Source organism: Ammospiza caudacuta, chromosome 17 (genome assembly GCF_027887145.1).
Source record: "Ammospiza caudacuta isolate bAmmCau1 chromosome 17, bAmmCau1.pri, whole genome shotgun sequence".
Classification (NCBI taxonomy): domain Eukaryota; kingdom Metazoa; phylum Chordata; class Aves; order Passeriformes; family Passerellidae; genus Ammospiza; species Ammospiza caudacuta.
Genome location: NC_080609.1, coordinates 8,910,126 through 8,936,971, shown reverse-complemented (window position 1 = coordinate 8,936,971; position 26,846 = coordinate 8,910,126). Strand labels below are relative to the sequence as shown.

General features: G+C 41.2%; 1 protein-coding gene across 1 annotated transcript; it reads right to left on the bottom strand.

Annotated features, from left to right (window-relative positions):
- Nucleotides 1-2,691: 2,691 nt before the first annotated feature.
- Nucleotides 2,692-26,705, bottom strand: NOMO2 (NODAL modulator 2). Its single transcript, XM_058816345.1, has 31 exons — nt 26,565-26,705; nt 26,211-26,300; nt 24,892-24,937; nt 24,356-24,456; nt 24,126-24,232; nt 23,863-23,935; nt 23,190-23,342; nt 22,375-22,512; nt 21,760-21,849; nt 21,048-21,153; nt 20,492-20,642; nt 19,178-19,355; nt 18,815-18,956; nt 17,849-17,980; nt 16,949-17,085; nt 16,589-16,676; nt 16,103-16,166; nt 15,231-15,326; nt 13,016-13,225; nt 12,798-12,880; nt 12,051-12,210; nt 11,802-11,928; nt 11,122-11,235; nt 10,349-10,476; nt 9,606-9,747; nt 8,711-8,794; nt 7,679-7,789; nt 6,234-6,335; nt 5,903-6,022; nt 5,248-5,340; nt 2,692-4,508 (listed from the first exon to the last, which is right to left on the bottom strand). Exons 1-31 carry the CDS (start codon nt 26,694-26,696, stop codon nt 4,377-4,379), a joined length of 3,630 nt encoding a protein of 1,209 aa, XP_058672328.1. The 5' UTR covers nt 26,697-26,705; the 3' UTR covers nt 2,692-4,376.
- Nucleotides 26,706-26,846: the final 141 nt, after the last annotated feature.

Genomic DNA, 26,846 nt, shown 5'->3' with positions numbered 1-26,846 from the left:
AAAACAAGTTTATCTTTCACTGTGTATTGAGCTGGTAGCTATGATAAATTCAATAATGGTCTGTGGGTGTTTAGTGCTTTATGATAACATATCATTTGGCTTCAAGCCACCAGTCTTAGGCTATGAAGCTAACAAATTAGACTTCAGACAGCATTATGTTGCTAAGCTCAAATATTCCCAGAAAGATGGTGGGAGAGGAGGGGGGAGAACAAGGAAGAAGTGATATTTAAAGCAAACAGAGTAAATAATGCAATCAGGTTGATCCCAGCAACAGCAAAGCTGAAAGTGATAATGGAAGTTATTGGAGTAAAGCAACAACATATCAAATATAGACAGAAAGCAATTACAAAAGGTATAATAGAAAATTGAAAGGACAAGCTAACTGATGTAAAAAGCTCACAAAAGCTCTGTAAACATTCAAGGGGGAAAAGTTGTTAATAATAATCCATGAAAGCTCAGGGAATACTAATCATCCTTGAGCTGTTCTTCATTTGTACAAGGACATATGGGCCAATTCCAGGTTTAAATAAATGACTGAATGACAGAGATTAAACTCATTGACGTTCTTTTCAAAGAAAAAAAAAAAAAAAAGAGAATTCTGGCATTAGTCAATAATGCACCAGAAATAGATTTACTGGAGTTTCAGAGATTTTTCTAAAGCCACTAATCTATCTGCAAGGAAAACATGACTTGCCACACATAAAGTGAACCCACCACTGGGTGTGATGTGGGCCAGTGCTGTTGTGCTCAGCTCAGGAAATTTGCTGCCTTTTCAGGCCTTTTCTACATCACTCATTTTACTGCATTTACCTTTGCAAGAAGCCAAATTTAAATTACTTTCAGAATGGACAAAAATAGAACTACAGATGCTGTACAAAGCAAGGAATACTCAATAGCAGGAAAATTAGACACCAGTAATCTCAGGGTTCAATTCCACACTCAGCTTTTCTAGACAAGTCAGTTACTCAGATTTCTGGCAGAGTTTCTAAAGCCATCTCACCTTCAAAAGCCTCACTGCTTAGTGCACATTTCCTCAGCACAGGGGTACTCATTATTTAATAGAATTGCTAATTCTACAATTGCACTTCAAGTGTCTTTGTCTGAGGAACAAAATTCACATGAAGATGAACAGCAGCAGGAACCAAAGTGCTGCCTCAGATGGACAATGTTGAAGGCTCACAGATTTGCCTATTTATTTTCCCAGTATGGACATTTTCTGATAACAAAGGAAAACACAAAAGGGTAACACCACAGCACTGAAGTGCCATGGCAGAGGATGGCCTGTTTGCTGAAATTTCATCTCTCTCTCTCCTTGGTAGATTAGAGAAGCTGGCAATGTTCCTATTCTGCTGAGTAAAAAGTAACCGGGTAGAAAGGGGGAAGCCTTGGTCACTTTATCAGCACATAAAGAAGCAACACAGATTTGAGAGATTTCCTCCTGAAATTCTGCCCTCAGTGGGAAGAGAAGCACTGAGCTCTATTTTAAGTATTTGTTTTCTTGCCTTTAAAGCACATTGTTGTTGTTTTTTTTTTTAATTGCTGTATCTTTAACACTGGCAATGCTCATGCTAATCAAAAACACTTGTTCTTGGAGTGTGACAGACATCTAATAAAGAAATATAGAAATTAGGCTGAACCATCTATAAAGAAATTCTATAAAAATTCAATATTAATGATCCATTTCAATCTTAAACAATAGATTTTTATGCATCACTGATGAATCAGTCAAATACATGTAATATTCATTGTTACTTTTGACAGAAAAAACAAGTAATATGCAATCTCTATCCAGAGGGCCTTTCTCTCATTTCCCACAGAATTCAGCCATTTGCCCATATTTAGCTCACCAAGTAAATAAATTAATCATTTTTTCACTACTGTTCCTGCAAAAAAGAATAATAAACACTAAGTCTTGAAAGATTTCCAGTAAGTCAACATACCGTGTTAGTCCCAGCCTGCATTTATTCTTTGCATTCACATAAATTAATCAAAGATGCAACAAGCAGCTTTAACTGATGTTTTCAATAATTTGGACAGGGCCAGTCCAGCCAAGTAGTGGAGTCTTAAGAGCACAAACTGGAACCTTGATGTGCAGAGTGAGTCAAATGTGAGCATTGCAGGCAGCAGAGGACAGAAGGCAGTGCTGACCCCAATCCCCCATTGCTGCTCGGAGTGCTGCTGCCCACAGCAGATCCTGTCTGTGCTCCAGAGCTCTCCCCAGGGCTTGGTGAGGGGCTGGGGGCGCTGCAGAGGGGCCAGGTACAGCCCCTGCACCCCCAGGGTCTGGCACTGCCACAGACACAGACCTGTCTGTCTGTCCTGCTTCGTGCTCCCGGCTCTGGGCATTGCAGAGGCCACACTCATCTTTCTGCTTGGGCCTGTGCATCTGATTATTGGTTTCTACAAATAATTGAAGATACTGATTCCTTGGCATTTAGTTTTGTTTGAGAAAATTATCTCATATTTTAGTTTTCCCTGTTTTCTCAGAGCACAACTTCTCTGCCAAATGAGGAAATTCAAGATACAGTTTTTGTAGGAATTAACATTTCAACAGCAGATTAAACCCCAAAACATGGGACTCATAGTCAGCCACAAGTGTGATGCAGAAGGCAAAGAACAGACAATTTTGAGAAGAGACACTGGGCAAATTCTACATTTAGAATCAAACATTAAATTAGCAAGAACTGTCACTTTTCTTATTTTCTTTTTATTAACAGCAGTTCCAATGTTTAAGTTCAATCATCAGTCAGTCTCACAGTTCGGAGATCAGAATACCTGGAACTCCTTTGAGGCACATGGATATGTGCATTTCTTCCTCATACATTCCCCAAAGTAGCAATAACTTTCTTAACATTCACCAGCTCAAAATAGAAATGTACTGAAAATGTACAATTTATCATAAGTCTTAGAACACCTTGTCTTTTCCCCGTATATTTCATCACAGCAATATGAAATTCAAAGTCTTTAAGGAGAGCATGACAATTTATTAGAGCTTCATCTCAAGCTCTATACATAATGCTTTTTCAACCTTCTACATTCTTGTTATGGTCCTGATTAATTTCCCTCTGAGAGACAGAATCATCACCAAATGAAGTTTTAATTATTTAGCCCCAAACTCTCACAAAGTGCAAAAAAAATCAGGGTAAAACCTTCAGCATCCAAATTTCTAAGAAAGGTAGGGTTTGTAAGCTTAAACATTTAAATGTAAGGGGACTTTTATTTCAAGTACTGCAAAAGAGAAACATTGCCACTTACTGGCAGTACCAATGCCTTTGCACTATTTGCAGGCATTTATGTGCATCTTCAAATGCTCTGTTAACCTTTATAGTATTTGTCAATAAAAAGCCCCATTAACATTTAAACTGTGTATGTCTTCAAGCAGGAATCAAAAGAGAACCTGTAAGAAACAGGTTATTTATTACAGACTACATTATTGGGACTGTACACATTGGAGATTTCAAAGAAAGTCACATTCCTTATAGTTAAAAAACCCAAAAGGTAAAAAAAGGTTAAAAAAAATATCAATCATTGATTGGGAAAAGGCTGAGCATGGCCTGAGCAGGAGATGTGACCACCAAGGGTGAATGGCAACACAGAGAACACAGTACAGCTTTGGGAAGGGTAGTGCAGCTTTGGCAAGAGTAGTGCAGCCAGCTGGAGCCACCTCAGGAACACTGGAGGAGTAAAGAGATCACACTGGACAGGAAACTAAAACTGAAACACTGCTTTTGCAGTAGGAACATCAGAACTTACCTGATATTAACAACTAACCTTACCTGACATGGAGAATTTGTCTTCACTGGGCAAAAACTTAATCAAAGATAACATAATCACTGGACAAGAACTGAAATCAGACAGACTCTTCAATCAAGCTGCTGAACTGGAAGTGACAATGACATAAGTCACCAGCCCACCTATGTCCCCTAAAATTCTGTTTCAAGCAACACTGATTTAGCAGAATCCCTGTGTGCTGCTTCTGTAAAGTGAGTATTTCAAAAGGTAAGGAAAAATCATTCCAAAACCTAGAGACTGAAATTGAAATAAAGTATTATCTATTACCACTGTTTTTATAAATCATTAATAAGGACAGCATGACCTGTTCCAATGAAAAGAAAAAAAACAACATTAATTGTCTTCAAGTATGAGAGATGCACTCACAGTGACAGCAGAGGCATTCATTTAATCACTTTACAACACGGACATCTATAGACTCCATAAAATTTACAGCCAAAATGGAGCTAACGTGACAAATGGTGCTCATGTAGCAAAACCAGAAAACGTCAAGTCTGCAAACTCAACAAAGATGTGTTTTAGTGGCTTTGCCTCCTCAGGCTCCAGTCTGTCAGAGCACCATTCAGCCAGTCCCTCCTTGCAGCTCACGTCCGTCGCGTTTTCTGTTTCTTGCTTTGTCGCTTTGCGTCCTCGGAGCCGCCGGTGTCAGAGCCTGCCTGGCCCAGGGCACGCACCCCCTGCAACCTGGCTGTCAGCTGCAGCAGCAAGGGAATCAGCTGGGGAACAGAAAAAGGCAAGCAAGTTGTGGTTACAATGGTATGTAAGGGCTGAATGGTGTGGCTCTCTAGACTTGTAGCCCCAACCAGACTCTATTGCATCAATGGCACATCTATGGCAGCAAATCTTGGGGAGGAATCAAACCAAACTTCTAGGAATTTCAGATAAACAATCACTTTAGGTTCTTAGTGAGAGGAAATCAAAGTGCACAGACAAATTTTATTTCTCTTTTTGGTAAAACACAAATCCAGTCATATCAGAAAAGACTAGACAACGATAGCTTGATAACGAAGACAGAGGGGTTGTATAGCAGGTATTTGTATTCCTCTTGAGAGCTCTTGAACCAGGGAGGGTATAAAGCTAAAGAGACCAGACCTGAAGACTTGCAAGACCTCTTCCAGTCTGATTGTGCCTGAAGCCAGTAAAACAATTATTTTCATTCCTATTATCACTGAGTCTGGTTATCTGAATTTTAATGATGCTGTATTGTTTTTTTCTCAGAGTGATCAAATGGGAAACCAAAATTCAGCCATAACACAGGAACTCACCTTCACACTAAGCTTTTTTAAAGGAAGGTAATTGTCCAAAAATATGGACCAAATCTACATTGCAGCTTTTCTTATATCCCATAAGAGGGCTGTGACTGCACCTCTGTCTGGATAACAAACCTCACTGAGCACATGTATCCATGGACAGGACAGTAACATTTGGGCAGGAGCAGGAGCAGTCCTGACCCACCTTATCGTGGTTGTACCCAGCCAGCAGCAGCAGCAGCGTCAGCGGTAACGCGATGTAAGACCCTTGGGCAATGTCTTGTTCAGGCAGCTTTCTCTGCAAACAGTGCAGATCATGGATTTTATTTTTTTTTTTAAGTTGACTGTGAAATCTCTCAGCTCTAAGAAACATCAGCAATAGGATCATGAAGCACATCCAGCCCTTCTTATCTCACCTCCTTCCAAGTGCTGCTCTAGGATTTGCTTTACTTCCCACTTCAAAACCACCGCTGGATCAGTCACTCATGTATTACCCCTTCTGAGGTGTCTGCTTCGTAAAGCCAGTTCACTGATGGTCAGTCTCCACTGACAGTCAGCCTGGTGTGCTTTGGTTTACCTGTCCCATGCTGCCCACACCTCTGTGACCCCACTACAGCAGCCATGCCAGCACAGAACCTTTCAGGCACATCTGCACCCTTCATTTCCTGCTGCTGTTTCACATCCCTCTCCCATTCCACTGGCAACTGAACACACAGCAAATCTAAATTAGTGCCACTCATAAACCTCTTTATAGTTACACTAACACTAAGCTTGGCCAAGAGCACAAAATACATGCAGGTTATAACACCAAATACTGCTCCCAAGGTGAACATTGGAACATGAAAATATTTAGTACTTACAGTGGGACTGAAGACCAGTGTAATGTGTTTATGATATCCAATGGCAGTGAAAGAAACCTGAGGCAGAGTGTAGTCATACTGTGATTTAGACAATGTAGAATCCAGGAGCACCACATAATTCTGTGGGTAAAAAATACACTCAGGCTACAGCATCAGGAGCAGTCCAAGATAAAATCACATTTAAAGGCAAAGGACAGTTAAACAGGCTTCAAATCTTCCAAGACACTGATTAGTGCAGCATGAATACAGCTCTGCAGGCACAAATTACACTTCAGTGTCCTTAGGGAAAAGAATAAAGTGATCTCAGCTAATTTTCCAGAAACATTCTTACCTCTCCATCTCGGAGTAGTGGTGGGAAATGAAAAAACAGGGATAGGCCTAAGTTGACTGTATGAATTGGGTTGTCAAGATTTTCACTTTTGTAGAGCTTCACCTGTAAGTGAAGGAAGAAGCACAAACAAAGCATTTTCAAGCCTGCACCATAATAGATATTTCAGACATCCCACACTTTCAGGGATAAAAGCATTTCCAAATTCATCATGTGTTTTTATAAACAGAAAGTTGTCAAGTAAGAACACCTGGAAATGTTCTAATCTGGGATGTGAAAAGTCACAAAAGAGTCTTTTTATAGAACTTGAAATAATTTCGGAACAGCTGCTGACATTTTCACACAGCCAGTGTATGAGAAGCAGTCTGTGCTGTGGAGCACAAAACTGCTCTCACTCACTTGTGTCTGGACCCGGTGTTAGCACAACTTTCAGAGACAAGAATGCCTGCACTGGAGGCCAGGGTGATGACATGCACCCTTCGACAGCACACATGCAGTACATGCAACACAAAACCCCACCTAATATGAAGAAGGCACAGGCTTGGATAACTTCCATATAATCAAATTTTAACATCAATTCCTCTTGCTTAGGCTGAATTGCAATGTTTTAAACTTCCCCAGGAAGATGGGACACAAGCTCAGGGGCTTTCAGTAAGGTGACACATTTTCCCTTCACACCTGCTCTGAGTGTTGGATCCTTTGGATGTCTCCCAAAAAACCCAACAGCTTAGCAATGAGATCTTGGCAGGTGAGATGCATAACAAACTAGTGTGAAAGAAATCCGAGCACTGCATTTATATTAGTAGATAACATTTTATGGAGCTTTTAAACCTGAGAAATGATACTGTAACTCCTACCCCACTAACACCTCTTGCAGACACTTCCAGCATTTGTGCCCTAAGCCAAAAGGATCAGAGGTATTAGCAAGCTTTTTCAGACCACAGCACAGTGTCTGAATTTGGAAAATTTCAGTTTTCCTATCTGTCTCATACTGCCTATTATAATGTACTTTTAAATTCACATGTCTTGTGGTATCACTGAATTCACATGGTATCTTCAGGTTTTGACATAAAGGTCAAAAATTTCAGGTATTTCAGGAATTAATGCAGTTCTCTGATACAAGGGACTCATTTAACCCTTGCTGTTTTGATGCCCCTACAGAGAGCATCCCTAATCAGGGAAATATATCCCAAAATGTACAGGCCAACCAGAGAAGGTATTTCTTAAATATATTCCCATGAAAAATGGAAACATTAAAGCAAAACATCAGAAACACTGCAATCTTCATTCAATGTGGAATTCAAATTCACCTTCATTAAACTATTAGTTCTAATTTGAATTAAATGTGTGCTCTGGCTACTGAACCATTTCCAGTGACCCTGCAAAACAAAAATCATTGTGAAAGCAGTAACAAATACACTTGACAAAGATGAAAGGCTTGAACTTACACATAAAGTGGAGAGATATTCAGAGGCTGTAATTACATTTCCACTTAAATCAAACTGATTAATTTGCCGGAACGCGATAATATTAACGTCATCAATGTCACTGTTCCCAACCTGCAACAGAAAACACACTCAGGTTTTCACCAAAAACTTTGGTTTTCACCAAAAGAAGGACAGTTAACAAAGGACAGCAACACAACTGTTAACATAGCACAAACATTGCTGATCATTTTAAATAAAAAGTGGATTTTGTTCTATACTAACCATATGGAAGCTCAAAGCTTTTTCACTGCAAGTCCCTGCTCTCCAGAGTGCACAGCCTGCAATTGCAGACTTGGGCATTAGCAGCATGAGGCTCATGACATTAAGCTAAACTAAAAATGGAAGTCTCAAAAGCACAAACTATTCTGGAAAAGGCTGGGGTACATCCGCAGGACTGCCTGATCTCAGAACATTGGTCTCAGTATTTTGCACCTGTGCTGAGAAATGCACAGAGATGTTTATACAGTTGATTCATGTGGAGTATTTAACAAGATTCCACCAGTTTTCAATGCAAAGTTACTACTACATTTTATAAAGATAAAAGTGCTAGTCCAAATTATAATTTCACCTACATCAAGACTGCATGATTTGGACCAAATAAAACATAACAATATTTCTCTGTCCATAACTAAATACAACTGTAGGACAATATGACAATTTATGACATCCTCAAGCTACCACTGCTTTGTTCCACATCAAAAAGAAATGTTGAAAGGAATTCCATACATTTATTCTCTTGTTTCTAGATGCACAGTTTTCATGACTGTGAAAGAATCCCTTTCACTTGTTTACTGTTTGGGCTTTATCTCACTTCAGTTTTGAGCTATGGTGCTGACACACAATATGGGGTCTGGTTTTAGGCAGCTAACTTGCTGAAAAGCACTTGTCTAAACAGAATGCCTTCACTACACTGCTGCTGACAGAACAGACAGAATGCCTTAGACAGACCCATTTCATATTTAAGTGATGCTACAAAAAAAGAGAAAAAATTACCTCAATTGCTCGATGCTGTGGTAAAGCTCTTTCAATGTGATCATTGCCTTCAGCTTTGAGTTGGACATGATACACACAGCCAGGCTGAAAGCAAAATTCAGATGATAAATCCCCACACTGAATAATACATACTTTAATTTTAGAGAGCAGTAAAGAGGATTTTCTGACACTCCATTTAAGATACACCACCCAAACAGATTTTACTCTATGCAGTTAAAGTTTTCCTTATCTCAAATAGAAAATTCAGCTCAATAACACTATTAGGAGTGTTTACTGTCAGAAAATAAGAAAATGCTCTACAGAATTTTCGTTACTTTGTTGCATCACAGTGTTAAATCATCTGCTGTGATGAAGGAAAACACAGGATTAAAATCTGATCAAACATTGCCTTTTACTTTAGGAAATTGTTGGTTCTTTCCATAATAGTGCCATAAATTCAGCTTCCCCATTCCCTGAAGAACAGCTTACTTCACATACATGCTGTGCAACCAACATCACACACACACCCAAAGTCCTGCTAAAAACAGGCTGTTGGTATCTTCACAGGAGAAACTAAACACCTCCCCAAATTCTTTCGCCTATGAAAATTCCCTGCTGGTCACCCAAGCACTGACCAGGGGACTGTGTCCTGTCACACCAACTGCTCAGTGTTTGTGGAGCCCAGCACAGTATGCTGCCAGCAAGTTCACAGACTTACACCACAAGCTTTTCTCTTCCCCTTTTCTCAGGCTCAAATGTTCACTACTTGACAGTGTTTCTTCACACAGAGAGACTCAGGGCAGTCTGAGCTAGCAAACATGAGGGGAAAACAGAACCCAGTGGCTACTGAACAGAACCCATTTCACTGCTCCATGGTCACAGTGACAAAGAAATGACAGACTCTCCTCCTCCTTACCCGAAGGCCACGGAGCCTGAATTTGCCCTCCTCATCAGTTATTGTGTCCTCTCCATAGATGCTGCAGTCCTTCTGTCCCACAGCTTCCACTGACACTCCCTGCTCAGGCTCTCCATTTAAAGAGGAAACTGTGCCATAACAGCTGCAGGTATAAAGAGAACAGTTGCTACAGATATGCAGATGTGGTTTAAATAAATATTTTAAAGATATTTTAGTGCTATAATTGATGGTAAAAGTACTTAATGTATTTACCACAGCATGAAGAAGAAAAGGGGTATTTATAATGTATGTGTAAAACAGTTTAAATCATCAGAATCTGCTGCAGTTCAGAACACAACTTTAAGAATCCAAGTTTCCTGGACTCCATCAACAGCAGTTGTTTCTTACCCCTGAGGGTAAGGAAAGCAAGGATCCTGATTCAGATATCTGAATTGGTCTACCATATCCAGAATAGTCCTCTCTTCTCCCACTGGAGGCAGCACAAACCACTCCCAGTGCCACTGAGACAATGCTTTCATAGCCATAGTTCCTCCTATAGCTTTGCCATCTGGGCTTAGCTATATATCCACAACCATGAAAAAAGGCCAAAAAAGTACTTATACACAGCATACTTAAGATAAACTGAGACTTGGAAAGTCTCTTCCAAACCTGCAAGAACAGAGGTGTGCTGGGAGGAAACACATTTGGCATAACACATCCTGATACAGCCCATAGGATTTTCCATGGATTCCAGCTCCACTGACCTGTAAGCTGTTCTGTAACCAGTTATGTGGATTTTGAGATTTTGTCCTTCCTGCACTTCAATCATTTGTGATGATGGTTCAAACCGAAATTCTTTCATCATGGGTTTAAAGTAATATTGCCCTGGGCTCTGCAAAGAGGCACAAAGCAATCTGTTTACTCACAGTGATGTAAAAACTCACCAACTCCAAACAAATATGCTTTGCAAGAGCTCTCTGGAGAGATGAAGTGCTCTGTTCCAACCACAGGTTAAACCTGTCACAAAATGTGAGCAGGCAAAAACAGGGAGCACATTGGACAATAAACTGGTGGAATTCCACCTGGTGACAAAGTGTAAAGAGAGAAACTACAGCCCTAAAACGTTACCACAAGACCTCAAGGACAGGAAAGTGACCACAAAAGAAGGATGTCTGCAAAGAAACCATTCAAGCATGTCTATGCACATATAGATCAATAATGTAATCAGATTTCCTTCCCCCTAAAGACTCTCCAATGATTCTCAACAAATTGGCTTGTTTCATGTTTACAGACTGCAAATTAGTAACTGAGATCAATCAACATCATCTACAACCTGTTGGGGAGAAACCTCCTGCCATGTTAGATTTCACATCTTTCACTTGCTAAGATTTTAAGCGCTGTTTATTCTCAGGGATCTGCATCTCTCATGGTGGTTAGAGTTTCAAAGGACACCTGGCACTCAGGAGAGCCCTGTTTGGGAGGGCAGAGTGACACAGCCCCACACACAGCCATGGGCAGAAGAATCATTTCAACTCACCAGATTGGAAAATGTCAGCATGCCATCGTCCTGTGTGAGGAGGTTGGAGCGAAACACCCCTCCACTGAGGGACAAGAGAACTCCAGCAAGAGCCTGGTCATCCTCTGATTTGATCTGTTTTTGAAAAACCAGTAATTTTAAGTGTAAAGCCCCTTGCAGAGTGCACACAGAGTGGGCTGGCTCTGAGCACTCAGCTGTGAGCAGAACTCACCACATCTGTGCTGCCCCTCCTGCCAGACCACAGGGCTGCAGAACCCCCTGCTCCCAAGCCCTGGGCACTCACAGCCCATGGCACACCACGTGCAGCCATTCTCTACCACTCCACAGAACACACAGGGAGGCCACAACAAAGCACCCCAAACACTGGAGCCAAGCCCTAGCTGGACTAGACTACACCTTGAGGGATAAAACTCATTAAAACACGGTGGTACAACTCTATAAAAGCAAATTTGGAATCTATAAACCTTGTAAAGTATCTTCTGCATGGCAACTCATGGTCTACAACTGAGCTCATCCACTGAGATTTGTCTCCTCATGACAAAAATTATTATCCAAATAATAATAAATTATCCCAAAATCCCACACCTATTTATATTTGGAAGACATGGATTAACTTTTTGCCTGTCCAGCTCCAACTGCACACACTATTCATTTAGAACCCAAAATGTTCAGAACATTACCTCAAATGTCACCCCAGCAAGAGCAAAAGCTTTGAAGTCTCCAACTGCTCCCTCTACTGCAGTCAAAACAAAACCTTCCTTCTGAGCAGTGATTGTGTATTCCAGGTCACTGTGGAGTGGCCCAACACTTCAAATAAAAGGAGAACAGAACTTGTTTCAGAAAGAACACCTGGATATCACATACACATTGTCAAGTAACACTGCATTTTAACTAAAGAATCCAAGGTTCAAAACCAATCTGCACATTACCTGTAAGTGCCTTTGTCATCAGTGAAAACTGTGATAAGTGCAGAAGTTGCTCCCTTCTCACTAATGACAATCTCAACACCTTCCAATTCAGGATGAATTTGCCCTTCCAGAAATAGGCCTGCTTTTCCATGAATCTCTATCAGCTTCCCAGGACAACTCTCTTGGTCATTGTGAAGGGGATTTAAGACAAAAAAAAAGGTCGAGTCACATGAAAAGAGACACTTAACATTTCCTTGTGATTTCAAACAAAATATGTTCACTTAAGAACCTGAGGACATGATGGACACTGACCTAACAAGCAGCATCAATAACTGATGATAACCCTGACAATTTTGAAGTTTATCTTTTTTTGTGAATATTTTTATTACTGTAATATAGTGAGGGGAAAAAAAAAAACTTTAAGAGAAACTTGAATTTGCTAACAAATTCAAAATAGGAAGCTTGTTTTTGCACAACTCTTTTTCTAAGTGGTAGTACTATGAACAATTCTGAGAATTTGGTGTAATACCCAGAATCCTGGCCTTCCTCTAGTGCTAGGTGGTTTTTCAGCACTTGGAAGAATATTCTGCTGATAAAAACTGTACTTGCATCCTCTATTAAATAACTTCCAAATTCCAGAATTAAACTGGCTCAAAGAAACAGCTGTAACTGAAACTTCCCTAACATTACTTTTCGAGTTATTCATATGTTTATCTACATACATTTCAATCATAAAAATCCAATCTTTTCAAACAATAAATTATTTACCTCCACTAACAACTGCTTCCACATAAGGTGGGTAGAAGAGCAGCTCTTTTGATGATGGTGTTACAGTAATTTTCTCTCCAGACCTGTAAAACACAAATAAGATATAATTAGAGGAAAACTGAATTAGCAGCACTCATTGTGTCACTGTCCTGTTTGACAGAAACACCACACAACAGTACTAAGAACACACCTTGTCCATTACTGGAGCTTGGTATTACCTTGCCCAATATGAAAATTCATATAAGAAAGGTCCTTGGAGCTCCTCCACCATCTCTTGCACTGGTGGCTTTGTTCCCTCCTCCTCCTGCCCCTTCTTTTCCCTCTCCTGCCGGCGGCTCTCGATTTCCGCCAGCTGCTGCTCCCGGCGCAGCTCCTGGACAGACCTCAGGGGCCCCAGCACCAAGGCAGGCTCACTGTCAATGGAGGACCTGAAAATATGGAGAAAACAAAATCATCTCCTGCCCTATATGACTAAAGAGCTTGTTGTGTCTGTTAATTACTGCCTTTACACCACTACAGACAAGTCCCAGGGTGTTTATTTAACCTATGGTAAATTTTTAGGCAAAAGGATCAGTTTGCAACAGTGCCTTTAACCAAGACTTACACTAAAAGAGAAAGGCTGGAATGTCAAATCTGAGAACAAGCTTAATACAGAAAGTACAAAATAAATAAAAATACTACTAAGCCTGGTTTTTTTCCAGAACTAGGAACTTCTGTCTCAGAACCTACCTCTCACGAGCAGAGAATACAAGGAGACAATAACTTCTATCACACATAAATACTTCCAAGAGCCAGAAATTCCCAGGAAAATCACCTATCTGCCCTATTCATTTCAACTACCCAGCTATTTTGTCACTGTCCACTGAAGAGATTACTAGATAAATTCAACTAAGTTCTCGGAATCAGCTCAGAATAATGCATTTTATTTCACTCTCTCTGATCTTGCATCCTCTCTTTTCTAGCACTTTCTTCTAGACTCCAATCACTCTTTGTATCTTATCAACACTCTTCAACAGTCTGAATTCTCAGTGAGGACTGAACCTAAATGACCACAATCACTTTTCCTACAGGCACTTTAGATTACCAGGATATTTCTGTCTCCTGCTTCAGCCTTCACCCATATTACAGGGTTTCTTTTTAAGAGACATAGTTATTATTGCTCTATCACACTAAGTTTCATCCAGGCTTCATATTCTTTCTCTGCAGTCCAGACACAATACAGAAAGATGTAATTTTTTTTTGTCTGAAAGCCTATTAAAAATTTGTACAGGCACACACAATCTCAAGATACACATAATACATTACTATAGTCTTATTTTTAAAACATACCAAGCCATTATCAAGAACTGAAGAGAATCAGCTTTGCTTTTGGTTGAGGTTGGTTGGGGTTTTTTTGTTAACTCAAAGTTAAAGAGTCACAGCCATGGATCTGGTACACAGACTTGTAAAAACATGGCTTGCTTTTAAACCCAGAGCTGTTCCCTTTATGTTGATGGCACTTCACAAACTGGAATTCAGCTGAAAAGCTTGAGGCAGGATTGATCAGAGATATCTGTGACAACTAAGCTGCCTTCAAAGCACTGGCCAATAGTCTCCAAAAAGCCAACAAGCTGAGAAGGTTGGTACAATATTCACCTCCTCATTGAGTTGTTTTTAGAATCCTAATGGCTCTCTGCTGTCTCACTGTCTCCTTTGCAGCTGCTGGAGTTGCCCAGCAGTTGCAGTGATGGGGTCATTAATGTTGGAGAACTCGAGGCTCTGCAAGTAATGTTCTCTGAAAAGATGTTTTCTGCACTCAAAAAAGCTTGAGAATCCATAGCCTAGAACAAGTAGACACCAGCAGAGTATCAATAAAAACACTCATCATTACCAGACACTTTCAGGCAGATCTGGCACCTCATACAATTAAAGCTGTTCACAAATCAGTGCTCCCTAGTGAGCTGTCTGTTCAGCTAAACATAAATTGGTGCATTAGTGTGCAATCACTCTGCATGTTTTTCCTTTTATAACCCTCCTCACACCAGTTACAATGCTCTAAAGCAGCAGACTCTCATTCTGAGTAAAGAAAAAAGGGAATAAATATATGCCAGTGTCTTAAAGAGCTCAGACCTAAGCTAAAACAATACTCCCTGAATTCTGAAACATCAGTTCATTGAAGTATATAAAAACTCAAAAAATCATTCCTTTTAACCAAGACACAAATGTAGGGAGGAGCAATGTTCAAATGATGAGAAAATGCTCAAAATGAGGCTGGACTTATCTCTCTCCAAAGAACTCAAAGCACATCTTAGCATTAAAAACCTCTTGCAGCCTAGGCTAGGATGCCATCCCCTTAGAAAGCAGCCACTGCAGCACTAAAACTGGAGTAAAGTTTTATGAGAGAAATGTCTTTTTCTTCCACTTTTTATAGCCCCATGATTTCTTTGTCCTTACTTAATAGTGACAGTCACATCCATCAGTTTATCAGTTACAATCGTGCCAAGGACATGGTGGCGAACTGCAGTGAGCGTCAGGATACTGGGAGAGGACCTGCACATCGAAGGAACAAAGACATGAATTCAAAATCTCCTTCCCAAATAAACAAATCTTACTTAGCAGAGTCTGTGCTCTCACCCCTGAGACTGAAATGCTTTATAAAAGATGATACAGAAATTACACAGCAAAGCTGTAGTGCTGGGATGGTCATGTCTTGGAAAGGGAGCATTTCCTAATTTGAGCCACAAAGCAATCCCTTCCTTTGAGCTTTCTGCTTCCTCTCAAGCTAAAGCTGATTTGATTGATTTCATATGTCAAACTGTCATCAAACACATTACCAGACCATAATCTATAAATAACTAATAAATTTGCCTGACCAAGGAAGATCAGCGCTGCTTACTTGTGATAAGGGTGAACATTTATTCAGCAAAAAATGGGGTGAGCAGAATCTCACCAACAGAAGGCCATGGCACCAGTGACATGCAAGAGTGCAAGGGCCTCTTAGAATCTTACTGTCCTATATTTTGCCTTTTAGCTCTCAGAAGTGAGCAACAATTTTCACTGAAATAACTCTTCTGTGTTACAAAGCAAACCCAACACTAAACAAACAGAAAGCTGACAAAAACACCCATCTAAAATAACTAAAGCCTCTTTAAACTCTCTCATTAGTTGATTTTTGTTACTTTTAAGATAGGAAGGGCAAGAGAACACGTGTGAGACACCTTGCCAGAGCTTCCCTCTACACATGCTGCCCTGCTGAAAGCAAGCAGGAGAAGGGAGCTTTATGGAGAATCATGCTGTAGGTGAAGGGGAGGAACAGTCACACTCACGTGTCATAGGTGTAATACTCGTGCTCAAACTGGTGGCAGGAGCGTGGGGTCACCTCATACACACCTACAAACAGCAAGGCAAACAATGACCACTGAAAAAGTCAATTTTTAGAGCAGAGGTATAGAAACAACTGCAAAATTTGACTGTGTATCTGCTGCCTTTCACACAGACACCTTATAATGTGTCTGACAAACAGAACCTATATGAATGAGATTATTTTAACATGACCTTCATTTATCAAAGATTAAATACTTCCATCACCAAGAAAAAAAAATAGTAACATTTTATTTCTGGAATCTAGATTTGGTGAAGGACTAAATAGCAGAAGAAATGGAGAATTCTAAAAACTTAGAACAGATTATTTATATACAGATATAATTAAAACAATGCCTTTCAGAAACCACAACAAATTTTTTGTTTAGTTCCCAGTAGTATTAGCTAACTGGTTACTTTTCATTTTAAAACTAATATTTTTAAGCTTTTACCTGGCTTTGAAAGACAGAATCTATTAACTCCTTTGGACAGGTTATAAACACCAACATTCTCTGGTCCATTTCCATCCTGATAAAATTCCTGTGAAGCCACAGCACAATTCACTATTAACAAGTACCAAACAACAAAATGAACACAGTATTTGCCTAAAGATACATCAATGCCATCTCTTTTGTAACACCTAACATCTCAAGATTGTTTTACTTAAAAGACAAATCTTGAAGCACTCTAAACATCAATGTTCCACGCTCTGTGACCCTCTAGAGACAGGAGAAAGCCTTGATTCCAAACATAACCCAACCTGCCTTCAGAAGGTCATTAAAAACATACAAGAACATTTGTTTCCTACATACCAGTGTGATTGCATGAGAAAGAGAACACCTCAGCATATATCCAGTCTGCCTGAATTCTACTCCTGACACATCTTCCTCCAACACTTCCAGTTCCAAAGATTTATTCTTCCAGCACCAGTCTTCATGTGCAATGCTTACTGGAATATACAGCACACAAAGCATTTCAGAAATGTAAAACCGAGCAAATAGGGGCAGGTTTTGGGATATGAGAAATTTGTGTCTCTCTAGCTTCCCTGGCAATAATCTGCAAAGGTAAATACACAACAATGCCTGTAGTAACAGACCTGGCTCTCAGCACTGCAGCATCACCAGGAACCCAACACATTTATCAGGAAAGCTGTGCTATGAAAAGGAATAATGAAGCCTGGCCACCCTGGAAGGCTCCTCAATGGGCACTACCATTCTGACAGGCAAAGCAGCCTAGAGGACATCACAACCTAACTCAAATTTAATCTGATGGAAAGATGTTCCCACTCCTTACAAAGAGTGCAATCTATATACTCCTTCTACACCTTTCCCTGGAAAACAATTTATTTTCACAGGCAAAGGCAGGCTGGCCAAAATACAGATTGTTCTCAGGAGCAGCACTCTGGAAGCAGAACTAGAGTCTGTCCCTGTTCTTAGGCTTGGGACAAGCTAGTTCATGATAATGCCCACTTCCCCCACACCAGCCATGCAGACCCTAAAACTCAGGAGAGCAGTAATCTTTGGGCTCACACAGTGTTAAACATCCAACATTAAGAAAACCTGATGCACTGTTGTAAGGTAATTTTCCAGATTCTCTCAAGTCTCACAACTGTGTTGGGCATGCTGCAAAAGGTGTCCATGATAACAGAAGTGCTCAGATTAGGTCACAAATTGAGCTGCCAAGGTGCCCCCAAGCAGTTCCCCTGCTCCTACCTTTGTACTTGCCCGGGAGCACCCCCTCGAAGGTGAAGGGCACCGAGTCCTTGCTCCCCTGCAGCTGCAGGCTGCGCTTCTCCCCCTGGCGGCTCACGGCCTGCAGCGTCACCGTCAGGTCCCCGCACGCGTCTGCCAGGGAACACAGCCCGTCAGGTGCACCCCAAACACTGCCAGCCACACCCAAAGGAAATGTTAGCCCCCTCCCAGCACAGCATGCTTCCTGTTAAAACTTGTTTCTTAGGCATATATCATGGGTTTTTGCATTCTGTAGATTTTGAGACTGTTAATCATACTCTTTTATCTAATGGAAAAAATGAACCTGAGAGCAACATGAAATCCCTGGGTTCACCTCACTCTGCAGAGACTTAAGAGCTGAGTAAACACCTGAGAGGCAGAACACAAAGTGCAGGAGGATTCAGAGAGGAAAAAGGAAGGGTAAAAATGACAAAAATCAGGCTCCAATCATCATCTGCTAAAATCAGTGGGTAATCAAGGAAAATAGCAGGAGAGAGGAACCTTAGACTAAAATAAGACAAAAAGCTTATGAAAGAAACAGAGGTTGAAAGCTTCTACCAACAGCTTCAGCATCTATCCTACAGTTTTTACGTGCACTGCTTTTTTCTTTTTCTTGTAAACTTCTTTTTCCCCTCCAGTATTTCCCTGATTGATGTATCCCAAGCAGCAGTCAGGACCATTTCCTTCCAGAACCCACCCATCTTCTGAGGAAGGAAGACTTGCTTATCCCTAGCAAGTATCAAAAGGAAGTACATAACTTTACTCCAAACTTACTAGGCCACAACATCTCCCAAGGAGAGTTGCTTTTTCTATGTGCTGCAAGTTACATTTACTTATCTGCTGATGGGACCAACCATAGTAAGGGCCTTGATGTCAACAACACTCACTCACACATGCAGTGCTGAAGTTCTCCATTCCATTGCCATTTCACTTTCACAATGGACTTACCTAAACAAGAGATCTTCCCTGAGACAGATGCCAGAAACTGAGAGAAGGTCACATCCATCACTGGTCTGTCAGTAACAGTGACAGGGAACATTTTGGGTTTCAAAGCCAACCCTGCTCTGGTCTCAGCCTCTGGAATAATTACCTGTGGAGTACATGACATCAAGGCATCACCACCTTGCAGACACCAGTCCAAAAACACCCACTCTGCTGTCTTCAATGCATTTATCAGAAATTAAAAAATGGAAATCTACTGTAAATCCCAGGCAAAGCAAAACCAGCCTCTCCAACATGCTTTCCAAAATTTCAAAATCTTCTAAAACACCATGACAGTCCTACAATGAAGAAATGAAAGCTCATTCTCACCTGAACATTGTATGCACCCGATTTTGCCTTGAAACAAAATGCTCCATGAGAGTCAGTTTCTGTTGTAACCAGTGATGCTTTGTCTTTGTCTTCAGGTATCATGGTCACCTTGTATTTACTGATCTGTTTGACTGTGTCAGGGAATCGAGTAACTGAGATGCGGCCACACACACTGAACCTGTTACATAAAAGCCACTCATCAGAACAAGTATCTTGATTTGACAAAGATGATTAAAAAAACCCTTGTTTTAGAACTTCCTTAAAAGTAAACCTCACTATGTTGAGGTAATAACACCTGAATTGGAAAGGATTTCTCCTGAAAGAGAGATTTGCAAGCAACTTGCTTCAATCTTCCCTGCCCCCAACCCAAGCCCTTTTTCCTTTTTTTTTTTGTTTTGTGCTAAGCAGGCAATGGATTTCTGGATTTTGTGTTAGGCAGGCAACAGATTTCTCCCCTCAGGTTTTAAATAGTTTCAAATGTTCTGTGACAAAAACTTAAAATATGGATTCCAACAATAGGTAATCCACTGGAACACAACCTTGGTACACCTACACTTGTGAAAGCACAAGACAAGATGACAAATTAGAAGCTGGTAAGTTTTTGTTCATTGCCTTCAACAGCACAACATATTTAATTACTGAATAAATTGTACCCCATCATTGAGCAGCACACAGGGTTTTTTCTAATTGGCTGACTATGTCTGTACGAGCTGACAGCTATTTGACTCAGTAAATTCCAAGTTTTCACTTCTCCAGAACAGTGCCACTATTTCCTCCTCTGAAGTCCTGGACACAGAACCACAGCCCTTTCATCTTCCTCAGCTCAGGCTGTATCTCTCACCACTGCACAGCCTTAGACACACAGTCAAGGCATCAAACAAGAAAAAAAAAACAATTCAGGTAAGGCAACAATGACCTTGAGAGTGAGCAGTAAAACGCAGAGGTTTGGTACAGCACTGCACCAGACAGCTGTGTGACTCCAGATACCCTCCTTCTGTGCAAGAGTCAAGTGGCAGAAATCTTCTCTGTTGCTTTCTTGGTTCACATAACATTCTAAAATTCCTAATTTACCCATGCCTTAGTGTCTTCACTTGCAAGGAAGAGCTTATTAAGAGGATGCTCTAAACCTGACCTATTATTGAGCAAAATACTGCATACAAAACATGCACTCATGCTGCCCTATTTACCTTTAATTTCTTCAGCAACATTTAGCTCCTGACAACACAATTCTGGGCATGGCATGGAAATGATCACCCATCTTCACAGCCTCATCCACACATCAAACTGCATTTTCATCCTGACACCAGTCCTTACCCTGTTGCAATGATGTTTGCCAGCTGAGGTGTATTTGGTGCAATCTTCACAGTAATGGTATCAAAAAACAGGTGTTCTTTCCTGGCATGAATTGTGTATGTACCTGTTGTGATGTTCTCAAGGCGGAAAGAGCCATCAGCTTTTGTCTTCACTGTAACAAACAACAAGAGTTAAAAACCAGAGCATATGTTAACCTTATGTATCAACAGATCCAGAGGACATGCACTGCTTTAGGCTATTTGTAATTCATATTACACATAAAATAGTTTTATGCTTTTTTACTAGATGAACCTTCATTTCTGTATTTTAAAGTACAATCTGGCATATGGTTGAAAGCAATTAAGAAATTTTCAACTGCCAAACAAATGAATATTTAATGCTCTCATCTAAACCAGAAAATGCAAAATTTATTAACTGCATGAAATGCACTTTAATATTTCAAATAAATTGCAACAAAAGCAGTGTATTGTCTTGAAGGGTTAATTCCACATCATACACTAGTCCTGTACTTGAGTCTTATAAAGGCTTCCCTGTAGTAACAAAGAGCACTGCATACCTTTAATCTGATTGTTCAGAGTGACAGTGGCATCAGCAACTCCTTCTCCTTCAGGACCATTCAACACCCTGCCTGTGACAGAGAAACCCATCACATGGAAAACAGGCTGAAATGGGAAAAAATCAACATCATTCTTTACTCAGGAAATGCAAACACACACCTACAGCAATCAACACCGTTTTCTCCCCACACACATATAAAGGAAACTTATTTACAGCTCTAGGAAAAAAATGTACCAGGATAATCACTGTGAAAGTACAAAGTGATCTCCAGGCAAACTGCTCCCCTAAGTACAAAACACACATTCTCAATTTATCTGCACTGGTACAGCCCAGAGGGCCACAGTCACAGATCATAATGCCATTACACAAGGCACTCTGGAAACCAGGAAAACCTACAGGCCCTTCTCCAGAGATGTGACAATCTCAACAAGGAAATACAGGCAGCCTGGAAGATTACTGCCTGTTTGCAACACTGACATGAGAGTGAACACAGCAGACAGCTCTGCCCTATTTTGTTTCTTCCTGCTAAAAGAGACCAAAGTACAGAAACACAGCACAGTACTAGAAACTGTGTTCTACCTGCTGTGCATAAACAAGTGCCTTCAACTTCTTACAAAGTTTTTCCACAATTTAGCTGCTTTCTGCTAAAATCAGTTAGGCTTTTACAGGAATGAGTGGCACAAAATGATTATTCCCTCTGGAGGCCTTACCTCAATCTGTAAACTGTCATGTTCTACAAGGAAGTCCAATCTGGATGGAGCAACATCAAAGGTGATTCTCTCTCCCCTGTAGAATGGGATCTGAAAGAAGACACATGGCTTTGACTCCCAAGCTGTGATGACAGAATGGTTTTCCTCTATAATGCTTCATGTTCTTACTGACATCAGGCACCTCTACCAAGGGTCAAATGAGCTGTAGACCTCCTGGAAATTACTCAGAGGCATGGAGACACAAATATGGGCAATATTTCAAGACTGATGGAAACCATGAAATTATCAGAAAAGAAGGAAAAGTAACTCTCTAGTCAGAATGCAGCATACTTGGATGTGCAAGAGCTTACAGATAGGAGACTGTATGATTGCTAGAGGGATTAAAGGAATGAGAGAAGCCTGAATCCCATTTGTAGAGCACAGACTGAGAATGCAGGAGCATCACTCCAAGCAGTGCACAGAGAACATGCTCCCACCACATCCAGATGTAAGAAAGAGAATGGGAACAAAAGGAAACAGCTTAAAGGGGAGGAGGTACCAATAGCACATTCTGGTTTAGAAAATTAAAGTTAACAACCCACTCAATAGAAAAGCAGTGAATTTCTAGTTACTTACCACAGTGTATTTCCCACTTGGCAGAGAAAGGAAGCTGAAAGATCCATCTTCTTTTGATACAACATTGCACAAATAGGATAAAGACTCATCTCTTGATTGGAACCCATCCACAGGAGAAATACTGCAGCCCACAACATCCTGTAGTAATAAATGCAATACAACCTTCTGTCTCAAAGAAGAATACAGAAAGTAATTGGGGAGGAAGAGGGATACAGGAGGGTTCAAAACACTCAACTGTGAAAGACTGATGGGAAGTATAAAAACATTTTAGAGGCAAAGTTTGATGACATGGCTTAAAATTAATGTATAGGTAAAACAGGAAAAAACAGCAAATAATCAACTTTATGGTAACAAGGACAGACAACTGGAAAATTCAACATCCCCAAAACTGTACTATGTGTCTTAAGTGACTTCAGCGCTGTGGACAGGGTTAACATTGCAGAACAGAGCTCAGCTCTACATGGCCAAATGTTTCACACTCATTTCTTAATGTATTTGTAAGGTGGCAATAGAAGCTGTGGAACTTTGTCTTCCCATCAAAAGGGCAAAGAGTAATAAAGATGTCATTCTGAAGACAAATTACAGCTACTGTACAATGAATTATGAAATAATTCCATGGAGGTCATGTTGGATTACAAGGGCCTTGTTAGGGAAAAAAAATAAATCACACAAAAGAACCAAACACAAAAATACAGTTTAAGAGACTGTACAAGCCAGTGAAGGAGAGATGAGTATCAGGGCAATATGAATCTAAAAGCTATTTGGTTCTTATTTATAGCCATACTCATGTTGAAAAGGTACTGATCAACCATTACCTCTTTGGAGACTGAAGAGGAGAAAAGGAGAAACATGACCCCTTTCATGGGTTCTCCATCACTCCTCACAGACCCAGAGACGTTGTAGCCTGCAACAATCAGGGGGCTGGCAGCGTAGGCATTGGAACTTGTCACCCGCACCACTGTCCTGGCCTGAAATACAGAAACAAACATTTTCATCAAAAGCAGGCATCAGGTCTCATTTGCAGCACCTAAAAACAATCAGAGACTGCACATTCAACAACAGGAACAGAAGCCAGAGCAGCAGAACTCAAAGAGGGTCTCCAGGCTACTCAAGAAACTAAAGCAAAGATACTTTCTAAAACATTGTTTTTCCTGCATCACTGATTTAGGAAATGGTCAGGATATCAGAGCTCCTCGAAAAGCAAGAAGCGTGGGAGGGAACGATTTGAGCTACAATATTCTGGCAAAATGTATGGGATAGAAGATGGAAAGCAAAAGCAAAAGCTCATTTTGTCCTTCCCTGGCTGGCTTCACTATCTCCAAACTGAGTCTGTACGAAGCAGTTTCTTGACTACCTGAATTAGATGTAGAAAAACTCCAGTAACCCTGTCCACCCACAAAGCCCCCTCCTCACTCTAACTGATCCAGACAAGGTCTAGCAGATCCATCCTCTCTATCCAGGCAAACCAGAACTTGTGTAGGTTCTCACCTCTTTCAGCATCCAGGTAGGATGTGATGCAAAGATTTCGTATTCGCCAGGAAGCACTTTAAAGAAAGCAAACCTGCAAGGCAAGAAAGGGATTATCTCTTCAGAAACAGCCACAAACATCTGTTCACAGAAAAACAATTCAGACTCTATTCACATGTTAGAAAAAATACTTCAGAACTCTTACAGTCCCAGCCAGTATGGCAGAATTGAAAGGATTTTGTGCAAATGAACAGATGAATTAAGTATGCACCACCCACACTCACTTTCCTCCAGGTTGTGTAATAGTTGTTTGTATGTTTATGTCACTGCCAGCATTTCTCAGTACAACCTGAACTCCAGCAGGACCTAATGTCTGACCTTTGCTGAGAACCTGTCAAAATAAAAAGAAACAGAAGTATAAATGAATGAAAATAACATGTAGAGCTGAATTTGAATGTGTTTATGAAGGTTGAATTAGCATAAAGTGGAATAAATGAAGATAAAGGAGTCTCACCTTTCCATTCACAGAAAATCCTGTGAACACAAAGTTAATATCACCTCCCTTTGTGCAAATGTCATTAATGCCATCCACATGGATGTCTACACTGGTTGGTTCTGGAAGAGAAGAACGATGAAACAGCAGGAGAGTTAGTGAGAGAGTAACCACAAAGAAACTCTGCTTCAGCTTTCCACAACTGCCACAGAAGTTTATTCATTCCAGCATGGCAAGTGTTGCTCTGGAAGCCTTTCTTCAGCACAGGTAAAGCAGCCCCAAATCCTGACTCTGAAAATCCTCCTTCCCTCCTCCCACTGCAGCCATTTCTGTCAAAAGCCCACATTCCTTCAAATCAGTTCAAGGGTTACTTTGTCAGTGTCTACCACCCAGCTTTACCTTCCCCAGGTACAGTAAGCACATGTCAGTTATTGAACCATGCAGTATGGTTTAGAGGTTTGGAAAAGTGCTCCATTTTTCCTGCCAGCTGCACGTTAGAGATAAGTCCCACACTGCAGATACAGAGTCCTATTGTAAGAAGACATACAACCACTTACCAAAACTCCACCCTAGGGGAGGCTCAATTTTAAGAATGAAATCCCCCTGAAAAAATAAAAAGCAATAACTGTCTTTATTGACCTAAATTTAATTTAGCTAACAAATGAGAAAGAAAGTCAGAACACAAGCATCATGCTGCAGAGAGGAACACAAGACTCAGGTGCACCAATATCCACCATTCTCCTTTTCTCCTGCTTATGTTCAAAGCAGCTGCCATATCTACCCAGACAGGCTGGGATGCTGGGCTCACATCCAGCCAAGAGCAGAAATTAAGTATCACCATGTTTATCCTGCTTCCAGCACAAACCTGGCTCACAGTCAAGCAGCTCAGGGCTAGAAAGTGTTCAAATCTACCTCCACCTGCCCCAACAGATGTGCTCTAAATCAGCCTTTGATATTTCCATTGGGTCATCCTCGACCATTCTGCCCAAACATGGGATATCAACATTCCAATCCTCTTAAAAGCTCTGATCTAAAAGGGTATTGATCAATACAGGGATCCTATTCATATCACAGAGCACCACATGTGTTCTGCCACACATATTCTGAAGTTCATCCCTGGAAAGGCTCAAAGGCCAAAGAATGAAATCACCAGGATCAGAAAGCATGTTACATTCTTAGATTGGGAAGGGAAGGAATTATTTGTTGGCTGGACTACATAACCTTCAAAGATGCCTTCCAACCCAAACCGTTTTGTGTTTCTATCTCTGAAGCCTAACTTAACTCCTTAAAAGAGCAAAAACACCTTGGCTTGTATTTTATTTAATTTGAATGTAAACACCTTTCCAATCTAAGCAGACATCAAATTACTGACACATCCTGAGTCTCCTGGATCATTATTTCCATTAAACATTTTTAATATCTGTAATTAACCATTCAGGTTTCAATTCAGTCATACCAAAACACCTTCTCATATACATTTATTTCCATTTCTAGAGGTATAAAATCTGAAAGCTTTATCTGTACTCTGCAGGAACCTGTACTTTTTGTGCAGTATTTGTACAGTTACAGCACACAGCTGCTGGCAGGAATTCAGGTTCCCAATGTTGCAGTCATTCCAATAAACAGCAAAAACCCAATACTGCAGCCACAGTTAGCCTTTTCTCTTCATAATTAGCACTGGGAAACGAAGTTGTTGCTTTACAAAAAGAAACAGCTGAAACTTTGATCCAAACCAAACTAAGTGATGTCCTGATTCAAATGTTTCATGGGTGGGTGTTGCTCTGAGATTGAATCTGCCGGCAGATCGAGGTGGAGGCAGCTGCTGCCTCCAGCTCAGAGGGGACAGTGCAATATTTGTGGGGTATTTGTGTCTTACCTTGTCATAGAGGGGAATCATGAAATACCCATTGTTCGGAGCACAGTCTGTCTGGTATTTCAGAGTACCATGTTTTGTATATAACTTAATCTAAAAGAAACAAACAAAACAGACACAAAGATATATTTTTTTTAAAAGGCGAGGAGTGCTGGAACCAGGCACTTTCTAACCCAGTGCTGTAACACAGCAGCAGCAGCCGTGCCAGGGGGCAGCAGGACACGGTTTATGGCACGCAGGCTGCAGAGTGCCAGGGCGGGGAAGAGCCGCAGCTCCACCGCCACCGGTGACCGCGGCCCGGGCGGCAGCGTCCGGCACGCCCGGCAGGCAGCCGGGACCGGCGGGGCGGCGGCCCACCTCGATCAGGGAGTAGTTGATCTCCACGTCGGACTTGACGAAGCCGCCGCAGCCCACGACGATGTCCTCGGAGCCCCGCGCCAGGGCGCAGCACAGCGCGCAGAGCAGCGCGGCCGCAGCCCGGGGCCGCATCCCCTCAGCGCCGCCACCGCCCGCAGCCAGCGCTGCCGGAAGGGCCGGGCCGGGCCGGGCTGGGCCGCCACAGCGCCTCCTGCCGGTCCGGAGGGCTCCGGGCGCTGCCCGGGGACGCCCCGCTGGACCCACCCCGGCCCGGCCCCAATC

Bases quoted from the DNA above. Each gene is read 5' to 3' on its own strand.
- NOMO2 (XM_058816345.1), bottom strand. From the start codon at position 26,696: ATGCGGCCCCGGGCTGCGGCCGCGCTGCTCTGCGCGCTGTGCTGCGCC. The intron at 17,981-18,814 runs GTAAGTCCATTG...GTTCCCTGGCAG, and splicing joins AGGGAAGATCTCTTGTTTAG to ACGCGTGCGGGGACCTGACG. The intron at 16,167-16,588 runs GTAAAAGCTTAA...TGCTGTTTGTAG, and splicing joins ATTCTGTCTTTCAAAGCCAG to GTGTGTATGAGGTGACCCCA.